This window comes from Sinohyriopsis cumingii, chromosome 6 (genome assembly GCF_028554795.1).
Source record: "Sinohyriopsis cumingii isolate HCF-2022 chromosome 6, ASM2855479v2, whole genome shotgun sequence".
Lineage (NCBI taxonomy): Eukaryota > Metazoa > Mollusca > Bivalvia > Unionida > Unionidae > Sinohyriopsis > Sinohyriopsis cumingii.
The window spans coordinates 158,092,584-158,105,543 of record NC_142966.1 but is presented as its reverse complement, the minus strand read 5'-3'; the positions used below and the strand labels follow the sequence as shown (position 1 = coordinate 158,105,543).

The window sequence follows — 12,960 nt, the reverse complement described above, 5'->3', positions numbered from 1 at the left end:
CATGAGCATGAACCTCACGCTCTAGCAGAAGACCTAAAAATAGATCTGATACATGGATTTTCTTTCATTGGAGAAAGCATAGCTATAAAAATCCAGAGAGTATTATGATTCTAAGATAGCCATTATTCAAGTTACACAATATTAAAGTTGTCGGACTTTGAGCCTGTGCTTTAATTTCATTTTTCACTAAAAAGTTGCAAGTATATAAGGCCTGGGGAACCTGGAGACAACTCAGTGCAGACCTTCAATGGATTAACCATCTGGTCAGCCAATATATCAGTAATGGTCATTTTTCCTAAAGCTTCAAATGTTCAGAACAAATACACTGTACTTTGACCACCATTCTGTCACAGATCTGTAACTTGGGTTCAGACAGGGTCTGAAATCTGTGGTGATCTATAAATTGGAATCTGTGATAATCTATAAATTGAAATTGATGATGATCTATAAATTGAAATCTACGATAATCTATCAATTGATGATCTATAAATTGAAATCTATGATAATCTGTAAATTGAAATCTATGATGATCTATAAATTGAAATCTATGATAATCTGTAAATTGAAATCTATGATAATCTTTAAATTGAAATCTACAATAACCTATAAATTGAAATCTGCAATAATCTATAAACTGAAATCAGTGATGATCTGTAAACTTACAAAGTACAAAAAGTACAAAGTTAAAATGATGGAACTTTCAGAATTTTAATAACTTTAATTTTTCTTCCAGCTTACCAGATATCAAGATGTACAGTGCTGTGCTTTTCTGCTCTCTGATTTTTCATGTACCATTACTTTATATGACAAAGAATTTTTAGTCCTTTTTAAAAAATATGTCTTAATAATTTACTTTTTGATGGTACCATAAAATATTAAATTACTACTTGTAAGTATATATTATTCACATTTGCTAAATTGTGTACAAGAATTACATATGATACTTGTAGATATTCTCTAAATATCATGACTTGGTAATTGTAGGGCTTTCAGCATGACAGTAGCTAGCTGGGACTCATGAAGATAACTAAATTATTCACTTGCCTTGTTTTTAATTTTCAGAAAATGATGATGTTCGACGAACCACCTTGAGGGAACTGAAGATGCTTCGGGCTCTGAAGCAAGAAAATATCGTTGAGCTGCGTGAGGCTTTCAGGCGGAAGGGAAAACTCTACCTGGTGTTTGAATATGTGGAGAGGGTGAGTTTTAGGTGCTTTGACTTTGTGCACATTTCATGTTGTAGCATTTGTTCATTTGGCTTTGGAATATTTGTGTATCACTCGACAACTTTCAGAACTACATGAATAGTAATAAAAACAGCCAAGCCTTTTTGGACAGCGCACTCTTACTTGGAAATTGCTGGCAAGTTAAGTCTACGTGTAAAAACCATATATACTCATTTATAAGTCAAGTCAAACTGCAAACAGCAAAGATCATGATCTGCTGTACCATAATGTGCTTGCAGATCAGGGTCTGTGTTATGTGTTTTAATAATTACTCCTAACAAACTTCACAGACCCAGATCTGCTAGTGCATTATGCAACAGCAGATCTGGGTCCTTGCAGTTTGCAGTTGGACTCGACTTATAACCAAGTAAATGCTTTATATAAACTATTTAAAAAAATCCTGTGTCAGATCAAATTTGGCTTCATTGAAGATATTTCAGATATCCCTAATGTTTCCTTATAACCAGGTTTCACTTTAAATATTTTCTTGCAAGTGAAAATGTTTCAGATTTTTTTTATATCCACTTCATAAACTTTATCCTTCCATACTTGTCTCTTTCTTTTGAAAGAAAAACATCAAACTGATAATTCATGTTTTTTTTTTTTTGCTGACATAATTTATTTTGTTTTTCTCAAAAGTATGGTGGTTGGTGGCATATCAAAATTTATGGATTGGGAAAGGGTGTCATATTGTTTCTAATGAAGAATCATTTCTCATTGGGTCTTTAAATTTATGGCATGTAGTAAGAATGAAATCCCACATTAATTGACACCCCACAAAAATAGTGAAGACACAGTAACCTAGATATAAAGGCTTTTTGCCATGTTTTTGTATTTGAATGATAAAGAACTTATAACTACTTCTTACATGACAAGAAACTGCCAGATGTCTATAGACCTAAGTTATTTATAGTCTTTCCTGAGAAAGTGTGGTATGGTTAGGCATAGATAAGACTTTTCCGGTGGTAACAATGATAATGTCAGCATTTTCGTTTTGTTTTTCAGTGTTGTGTCCAAGTTTTTACAAGTCAGATGCAGGTTGATATTTATCAATACATGAACACTGGTGATATACCAGGTTCTGCGTAACTATATAATATCAGGTTTCCTCTAACTAGAACCCTTCAGGCACATAACGTTCACCCAAAGTGTTGTATAGAATTGATCAGGAATAATACATGCATTTCACCATATTAAGTCACTTGCCCATAGTACAATTTAGTACAAGGTTAGTACATCCTGTAATTAGATTTTTATCTGTACAATTTAGTACAAGGTTAGTACATCCTGTAATTAGATTTTTATCTGTACAATTTCAGAACATGTTGGAGCTGTTGGAAGAGATGCCTAATGGTGTCCCATTGGAGAAAGTGCGAAGTTACACGTACCAGCTTTGCAAAGCGATACACTGGTGTCATTCTAATGACATCATACACAGAGGTAGGTCTGCCTTGGTTGATAATGTACAGCAAACAGTAATCTACTGTAAACAAGCAATGCCTGACATGATCATAATATCACAAAATGTATTATGACTGACACCCAGTATATAAATGGACTCTTAGCTCACATTCTTGCTGGTTTAGGAGTATGGAATTTAATCTTACCCTCTAACTCTGTAACCAGAAGTTCAAGTGATTTTTTTCATAAGTCTGGCATTTTATTTTCTTTAAAATGGACTATTTCAAGCCTACACAGAGCAAATGAATATAGGTCGACACTTTATTCGCAGTCGGTTGCCATTCGCTGTATGAGATTGTTCATAGTAATTTAAGATTGTATCAAATTAGTATGAACTAGAAAAAGATATGTTAATTAGGAAAAGTAGTTTTTACTTTTTTGTTACTCTTCTTGGATTAAAAAAAAATATTGCCAGGGGATTTTCTACAGACATTTTATGATGTCACATTAGTCCTAATTGACAATTGTGCTGCTTACACATCCAATATATACAGCTTTTTTTAGAAGATTTTGTTATAGCAACATATCTACAGGTGTCATCTTGAAAATCTTGTTTTACACTACTTTTGAATGGCTGGTAATATCAGCATGAGGGTTTTACTAAAACAGCTTGTTATGATCCATTTGGTCCTAAATAAATATGGACGAATATGGTACTGCTCAGACATCCAATATGGCCATCATAGTGGCCATCTTGAAAACCTTGTTATCACTACTTCTCCTGCATGAATGGTCATATCATCATTTGGTTTTTACTGAAACACTTCTTGTGATATTTAGGTCATTCTAAGTCAGTGCTCTCCAACCTTTTTGACACCATGGGCCACTGAAAAATATTTTTCTTGAAGCCGTGGACCACAGCAAAAAACTTAAAAGCAATGACTATATAACTGTTCAAGCTCTGGCGGGCCATTTAAAATCAGCCTGTGGGCCGTGGGTTGGACAGCACTGTTCTAAGTGGAAATCTTTCAATGATTTTATGTGTTTCCTTTATCTTTTATTTTATATACATTGTACAGAATTTTGACATCTTTTCATTTTGTATTTTATCATGTACTTGATGATTTATTTGGAAGGGTTTATCTCTCTAATGTTTTTAAATAATTAATTTTTGCATTTTTCAGATGTTTATTTTCAGTTGGTACCATTAATGTACCATAAAGCACTACTACTTACATAGTTACATACCTAAATGGAAATGGTTCCAATCTTATATACAGTATAGCCATCATGGCAGCCATCTTGAAAGTTTTGTTGTTGTTACTCTTCCAAAATGGAAAGTCATATCAACATGGGGAGAGGTGCATACGACAAAATCAACGTCAAAGTACGTAGACATTTTTGGACGAAATGAACCTTAAGGTGTGTTCCAGTACAATCTGGATTGAATGTCACATGCTGTGATGACACAATTAATGCTTTGCATATTGATAAACAAATTCATACTACCTTCAGTTATGGTGATTCCACATGACGCGCTCCTATTTTGTAAAAGTCCATAGCAATAGATAATTTGACAGTTAAGGTGCAGAGCATTCAATAATCAGGATTGAATAGACTTTGGTTAAAGAAAATTAGTGTTAAATTTTTAAAGAACAATTTAATTTAAAATGAGTAAATGCACATGCATGACCCATGTGACTTGTACTATAGCATTTGTTAGCCTATTTCATAACCAAGGATCCATGAAAATGTGTGACCAGTAGAGGTCAATTGCTTGCTTATTTATCTTCTAATTTGTACAAGTTTTATGTAACTCATTTAGTCTCTGTTAGGTAGTTTTGTCCCATATCAATGTCGTCTCCCATTTAATAGGTTCCTTACCAGAAACATGGTATGGACAGAAATATTTTCACAGAGACTAAGTTATGTGATGCACAATAATAACATGACATAAAGATAAATTATAAAGTCCCACATCTCCATAAACCAGGTATATAGGCTATCAAAAACCACCCCATGTTTGTGGCAACAAAAGTTAGACTCATTAGTTGATGTCAGAGACTGGGACAAAATGGACAACATACATAAATTCCTTTCTTAATTTCACTTGAAATTCAGCTTTTTTAAAAGGTGCACCTGCTCAATAAGGACAGAATTTATGTTCCCTCAAGTATCCTGTATAAACATGTTTTGCTGTGTAACTTCCTTGAGACCAATGTGATCTTTCCAGGTAAAATGGGGACAAGTTACTTTGTAGGTTTTCAAGGCTAGATGAGATTTGAGACATCCACAAATCATATGTGTAAGATTTCATAAGATCTCTTTCAATTTCTTTTTTTCTCTTTCTCAACAGATATAAAGCCAGAGAACTTACTAATTAGCAATCAAGGTATTCTGAAGCTGTGTGATTTTGGTAAGTGTAAGGTGTCATATTAATACGCTCAGGACTCTTTATTCAGTGGTTATCTGAACAGTATTCATTATAGCGCTGTATGTACATGGCTCCTAGTTAAGAGAAATGGTTAAATAAGAGTATTATTTTGAGTAAATTGTAACTTTCTTCTAAGTTTCCCATTTGACACAAAATGTTCCTTTATACATTAACTTCTGACAGTTTGCATGTCCATTACCATGCATTATCAGTGTACTGTATATGAACACAGCTGGTCAGATCTCTCATTTACTCAGTTGACCAACATCCATAATTGTAGTAATACATGACTTCCTTATCTTCACTTCTTTTGTTTCATTGGTTACTTTAACTCATTAACCCCTGGAGGTTTTTGTCGTTTTCGCCTGAGATGTGAGTAGGAAACACATTTTGGGGACTATTTCTGAATACATCCTAATTCATCGACTTTCAAGAGATTTTCCATTAGCATAATGCTTAGTTGTGTCAGAAACATCATTTTTCATTGGTTATTTTGCTCGCGCATGAGCAGAAGGGTAAAAGAGTTCTTTTTTTTTTGTTTTTGTTTAATGGACCCATCATGTTTGTAACGAGACCACTTTTTATTCCAAATGCCCACATTGTCCTACTTTTTGCAAAGGTTGACCTGTCTGTGTGCAGTTCAGACCAGTCTGCCTTAGATCTGAGGCCAAAAAGTCTAAAATCCAGACATAAAATCGAATTCTGACCACATGCGAATTTTGGGTGAAATGAAAAACAGGTCCAAAAATTAGGTTTTTCCCTCAGTATTTTGTAGTGCAACTAGAACGTCCAGATTAATTGGTATCATTGTAGAGCTACATCTGTCTACTGTAGTGTATCATGCATGACCTTGACGCTACAGAGCTTGGCAGTAGGCTAATACCTCCTGCCACGTAAATGCAGTGCCAGGGGTTAATGAGTTAATGGTTCTGTTGTATGATTTTACTTAATGAGTTCATCAACTCAATGATCATGCCAGTGATTCCAGTACAGTTGTATTAAGTGATCAAGACCAATAAATACAGTCATAACACCATTGTGACAAAGCTTTGATTTCAATAACTATTCCAAAGTGAACAGTGATTCCCATGTTGAACAGTGATTCACATCTTGAATGATGATTCTCATGTTGAACAATGATTCTCATGTTGATCACCATATTAATTCAGGTTTGGTCACATGATGGAATATGCGCAAGAGAAAATGTACCCTGGATTCAGTTTTGAGCACATTTAGTGCTTCTTTTAGCCAAAACATTGTGTGTGCAGCACTGTTTAATTACCCTGTCCAACAAAATACACGTCTCAGACAAGCAACTTTGAAAAGTGTCCCATGTTTTAACTTCATAATTTTTTGGATTTTCCACTGTCTAATGTCTAAGTTAGAGCATGAGAAGGACAACATTAGTCATTATGTGGGTAATTATAACTGGAGTCCTAATTGTTCGGCACAGGTTTATGTACTGTAGTGTAATGTATTTATGTTTTCACCTATGTGTGATGTGGTGTGTATATATTACCTGTAGTTTGTTTTTTCAGAATGATAATACTGGTCAATTTTGCATTTTTTGATGTTCGTTTGTAGAAATAAATCACTAATATTTATAGCTTAAATTATCCAACATAAAATAAAGTTTATTGTATTTAATGTCGTACTACAGCAGTCCTCTTGAAAATGGTACAAGGCACCTTAACTTCTATGAGGCAACTTAATTGTTCCTCAGTATAATTATCAGCAGCAAAATAGTATCCAATTTATAATCTGTAATAAAGCTTATTTTAATTTATTTAATAAAATCTGTTAAAATTAATTTCAAAATATATTAAATTAAGGCCTCTACACATGCTGCTACTTTTATTAAAATTGTGTACTTTTTGTGTTGATTGTTACTAGTAATTAGTGTTTCATGACACATCAAATTTTTGTATCCTAAAAATAAATTGAAAATTTCACAGATGTGATGAAAGAATGGGTTTTAATGTGTTAACAAACTGGGGAAAGATTAATCATATTTACTAACAAGATTTGTTTAGGATCAGATCTCCAACTATTTTGAATGAAGCAGAAGATTACAGATGTGGTTTATACTAACTATGGTTTAGAAGAGATCTTACCCAGTTTGCACATCATTAATAATTGGCTGATTTAATTAAACATTTATTTTATTCCAATCTCGATAACTCAAGCCATTATATATCTGCAAATTAATCTTTCAACCAGTTTTTGTAAAGTCACATTTCTGCACCATATTGGCATGTACTAAAGGTCCATTTGGACTGCATGCACACTATTTTTAAACATTTTAAAAGGACCTAACTGATACATTGGAGGACAGTAAAGCCAATCTTACAAACAATAATGGGACCCTTTATTTTTGGAAAGATCGCACTTGCCTGTGACTAAACTGCTGTCAGGTATTAGTTTGGCAGAAAAATAACCTAGTCCCATGATGTGGGCTTTCCAGTTTGTACAGTCTTGAAAATGAAGTTGATCAGAAAATCATTAGAATCTGAACCTTGGTTGTGCTGTTTTTGTACATTTACACCACCAGCTTGGCTTCTATAATGATAGTGTGAAATTTACAATTTGTATTACACAAGGTTTCCACCAGTATGGACTTGTTCATTTTTTTCTTTAAAACATTAACACTTTGTCATAATCAGTTTGTGTGTTCTGTTCATGGGTGTCAGTTACAACCACATCAATGCATGGGATAGCGGGAAGAGATAAACATAGTACAGTATCTCAGTTATGTTATCAACTTGTTGAATAATGTGATTTTAGGGTCTTGGATAATTTGTGGATTCACTTCTTCACACCCTCAAAAAGCATTATAAAATAGTTTCAAGTGTTTATATTTTTAAGTTTATGTTTTGGCTATGATGTTAATTTCATGATTGCATCACTGTTCCTGATTTGCAGAAATCAACTTTTTGTGTTTATTTTTTTACTTCATTAAGGTGCCAGGTAAACTTCAATAACAATGGAAATGCATGCACTGTTTACTTCCCTTACATTTTATGAAAAATCAACAGAAAGTAAAGTTTTGTAAAACTTAGCAGTGCAGAAATAATACTCAGTATATTGTGTATGTAGAACAATAGTAAACAGAATGTAAAGTAATGTGCAGAAATAATACTCAGTATATTGTGTATGTAGAACAGTAGTAAATAGAATGTAATGTGCAGAAATAATACTCAGTATATTGTGTATGTAGAACAATAGTAAACAGAATGTAAAGTAATGTGCAGAAATAATACTCAGTATATTGTGTATGTAGAACAATAGTAAACAGAATGTAAAGTAATGTGCAGAAATAATACTCAATATATTGTGTATGTAGAACAATAGTAAACAGAATGTAAAGTAATGTGCAGAAATAATACTCAGTATATTGTGTATGTAGAACAATAGTAAACAGAATGTAAAGTAATGTGCAGAAATAATACTCAGTATATTGTGTATGTAGAACAATAGTAAACAGAATGTAAAGTAATGTGCAGAAATAATACTTAGTATATTGTGTATGTAGAACAATAGTAAACAGAATGCCTTTGGCTGGAAGCAGAACAAGCATTAACTAGTTAAAACAAAACTGAAGTAAAGAGGCCCTAGCATGTACTTTAATCACAGAGGGTTTTGGTACCAGTTCATATTATAAACTATTCATTATATAATGCATATGGGAATAACATTGCAATAAAATATGTAATTTGAGTCTTTCTGTCAAGTATAATATGATTATGTCATATTCCCTCACTAACAGACCTCTCAATACACCACAACCCCTTATCATGTTATGCAGAAAGACATTAATGCAGTAGTCCCTCACTATGGAGATCTCTTAGTATACAACAGCTACTTATCCTATCATACAAAAAAGACATTTACTAGTCCCTCACTATGAAACCTCTCAGTATACCAAAGCCCTTTATCCTGTTATGCAAAAAAACATAGATGCACTAGTTCCTCACAATGAGACCTCTCAAAATACCTCAACTGCTTATCATTTAATGCAAAAAAAGACATGTAGTCCGTCACTATGAAAACACTCAATATACCACAACCCTTTATCCTGTCATGCAAAAAGACTTAGATGCAGTAGTCCCTCACTATGAAGCCCCTCGGTATACCACATCTCCATATCTTGTCATGCAAAAAAATGCAGACAAATCGGATGTAATAGTCCCTCACTATGAGACCTCTCAGTATACCACAACCCTTTATCCTGTCATGCAGGCTTGATTATGGAATCCATCGATCATTAAACGATTATTTAGATTTATGATGACTACTTAAATTTACTTTGGTTCTTAGTTTTTAGGAAATGAGAGTCAGTTATAATGTGGTTTTACACCACAAAACATGCAGTATTTGCTTGTTTAGTATATGAGACATACCCTGTTATAATACATTCTTGCTATTAAAGTACCCTAGCATAAGATGGCTGGACTACTAGTCTGTAGTACACATGTACGAGTCCTATGCATGAGATTATAGTCAGGAAGCATTGCATTTAGTGTATACATTTCAATGGGACACCAGACTTCACTGCATACATTAATAATTTGAATGGGTATTATGAGTTATTTCTATTTTGATGTTGAAATCTTTGTATTCCATAACTACCATGATTGATTGAAATATAGTGTATTAAAGAAACTACCTTGATTGATACAAATATAAAATCATTATAAAACATTACTTTTCATTGTGCCTAGATATTTTATGTCCTTTTGAAAATTAGAATTTTGTCCTGAATATTTAGTCTGGAAAATTAATATCCCATTTGTCGGAATTGTATATTGAATGCACCTGACAAATTGAGTTCTGATTGGAAATGGGATATGTAAAGTAGGTTGCTTTATAACCTTGCTTGCCTGTGAAGAATATTTACATGATAATGTTTAAGTATTTTTCTACTTTATGACTAAAGAATTCTGATTTCAATTCAGGTGTTTGTTTTTTCCTTTTTGTTTGTCAAACAATATCAGTCAGTTTGTGTACTTATACAGCCATTGGTGATAAATGTGTGTAGAACCGCAATATCTCCAGTCCTAAATGATATGATCCTATTGATTCCAACTCCAGTCAAGTTCATGAACTGCTATATATATATATCATCTTGTTTACTCTGTTTGAATGGACAAAAGGTATTCACAAAGTAAACTAATTAAACACTGATACATCTCAGTTATTGCTAGAAGCTGATCTCTATGACCATGACCCAGATTGGGGTGTGTCCAAATACCAATTATTTGACAGTGTAAAGATTGTCTGTGACAACAGAATGTGTTGCTGATATGATCTACGTTTATTCTGATTTTCTCACCTCAGAAAATATTAATGATAAGCCATATCTCAATTAAAATGTTTGAAAAGATCTTGAATTCAGATGTACAACTCCATATTTGGCAACCATTCCCACAAACATGCAAGCAAACCAACTCACTTAAACAGGTTCAGGAATTTAATCACTAAATAGTTATTTTTAATGCTTTGAAGACTGAACTGTGTACATTGAAAAAAGGTTACCAAGGTAAAAACATCAATTTAATAAAACTGATATGATAAGAACTTGTGGAACTTGCATATTGGAGATTATTATTGTTGTTGTTGTGGGTTTAATGTGTTTTTCAGCACATGTTGGGCTATACATATTGGCCAGTATAACTTATGGAGAATGGACCCAGGAAAACCCTGGAAAGAATAATTGACCCATGGAAAGCTACTGGCAAGTTTTCTCTCATACTCACATTGGCCGAGCATGAGACTCAAACCCACACAGACAGAAGTTTGCATATTGTATATGCAAACTGATTTGTGTTAGAAACTCCACAATTCAAGATATAGAGTATATCAGCTGTTTTTATTGCTGCTAATTACCAAAACTTTCAGTTATTTGATGTGATAATTAGGGTAATCCAAACGGTTTCACAGTGTCATGGTTGTATATTGAATCACCTGCTTTTTATGTTCAAACTTGTTGTTGTATGTAATGTACAATTGGAAATTATTACAAATTTGGAAACTATAGTGCCTGGAAAAGGCAAGGGTAAGGATATTTACATTAATGATGGTTAGCCTTGCTTAATAATTCTACTGTAGAAACACTACCAATTTTCAGGTTACTTTATTTTCATATAAATATTAAAACAACACCAATATGTATATGTTTCATGTTACAGGGTTTGCCAGGAGTATAAATGGAGGCATGACAGGTGTATATACTGACTATGTGGCCACCAGGTGGTACAGGTCTCCAGAACTCTTACTAGGGTAGGTTCTAGTTCTTTAGCTGATGATGGTGCTTCACAATATTTATACGTATATTTACAAGGACTTAAGGTCTGTTCTGTGCTGTTTTATACTTTTGGAGTTATGCCATGTTGTGCATTTTTTCAAGAAAATGCCTTCAGTTTTGGTTTGTACAGCCAACCCAGGATTAAATTCAGTGTTAAAGTTTTATGCTTTCCTTTTTTGTATGTTTTTTTTTTCACTAAGTAAAAGATGAACTTGACAAAAGGAGGATGTTGTTTACATTTTGTAGATGGAGCAATTGTCCCCAGCATGGTTTTATTTCCAATGAGCTCCCATGAATAAATTGGCCATATTCCAACTAACATAAGTTTTTTTCCCAATTCCCCTTGGGCTGCAGTTGAATAGATAAATGACCACCAGAATGCTGATGGTAATGGCAAATACAGTAAAACCTGTCTTGAAAGACTACTGCTATGTGAGACCACCTGTCTTGAGATACCACATTCTCAGTGCGCATATTTATTGATTATATAGCACTGTGACCTGTTATGAGAGGCAACCTGTCTTGAGAGACCATAATTTTTTGGCCAAAGAGGTGGTCTTTCAAGACAAGTTCTACTGTATTTGCTCCAAAAGGCAGGATGAGAAAAATTCCCATAGTTGCAGCCAGTCAGTAATGAGTATATAGTGCAAGAATTACATGGCATTGTTTGGACCAATCAGATCACATAGAGTGATATGTGAACATGTTGTTGTGTCAAAAATATCAAACTGTGCATATTATATTAACTGTATACACTATATGTAAAGTATTCCAATTATGTGATAAAATGTAATATTTAATTTTTGCCTCATGTGCAGTGGCAAATAGCAAGACATATATATTTACTTCCCAACATTAACATTAAGATTTAGAATTTGCATTTTTGGGTTAATGTTTTTTGCAAGTTAAATAGTTTGAGTGCATCACATCATGGTGCATAGGAGAGACATTGCAGTCCATGCATGGGGATGTAGATTAATCTGAAAGTGCCATTCATTATATTGTACAAGTTGACAAATGAAGGTGGGAGCAGTGGTGGATCCATGGTTAGTGTGCTAGATTCATTACTGAAAGAAGGAAGTTTTGAACCCTATCATTGAATCAGCCTAGGTCAGTTGCCATGATGTACCTTTGATCAAGGCATGTTACTTGGATTGCCTCGACACCAAATAACTTACTTTGTTGCTGTACCCTAAATACCAAACCAATCCATGAAACCCATGACATGTGTGCATCCAGATGTACTATACTTAATGAAAATCCTGCCAAAAATCAGACATTAATTTTCAAGGCTAAATGTCTTTCACAATGTTGTAAGCCATGACCATCTTGCATTAGAAGATATTTATTGTAGTAAAACCTGGAATTTTAACAGTTTTGGTAGCAAGATGTTAATATTTTAGAGTTTCTCTCCTGGCCAGAGCATGGTGTCCCTGATAATGCTTTCCCTTTACTTGAGATGCATCGTGAAGTTTGAGAATGTCAGAGACAAGGGGATGATTGGATTCCAGTAGTTGTCCTCTGTGGGACAGGGGTTAGTAGAACAGGGACATTTATTGCAATAGATGCCATGTTAGAGCAATATGAAAGAGAAG

The 12,960-nt window shown here is 33.7% G+C and overlaps 1 protein-coding gene across 8 annotated transcripts in view; it reads left to right on the top strand.

Annotated features, from left to right (window-relative positions):
• LOC149798369 (uncharacterized) overlaps window positions 1-12,960 on the top strand; it is a 153,611-nt gene that overhangs the window by 85,892 nt on the left and 54,759 nt on the right. For all 8 annotated transcript variants that reach the window (XM_089963513.1, XM_089963516.1, XM_089963510.1 and 5 more), the window contains 4 exons: window positions 1,063-1,199; window positions 2,546-2,666; window positions 4,984-5,043; window positions 11,250-11,340. In XM_089963513.1, coding sequence (XP_089819639.1) covers window positions 1,063-1,199; window positions 2,546-2,666; window positions 4,984-5,043; window positions 11,250-11,340 — 409 coding nt within the window. The remainder of the gene's footprint in view (window positions 1-1,062; window positions 1,200-2,545; window positions 2,667-4,983; window positions 5,044-11,249; window positions 11,341-12,960) is intronic.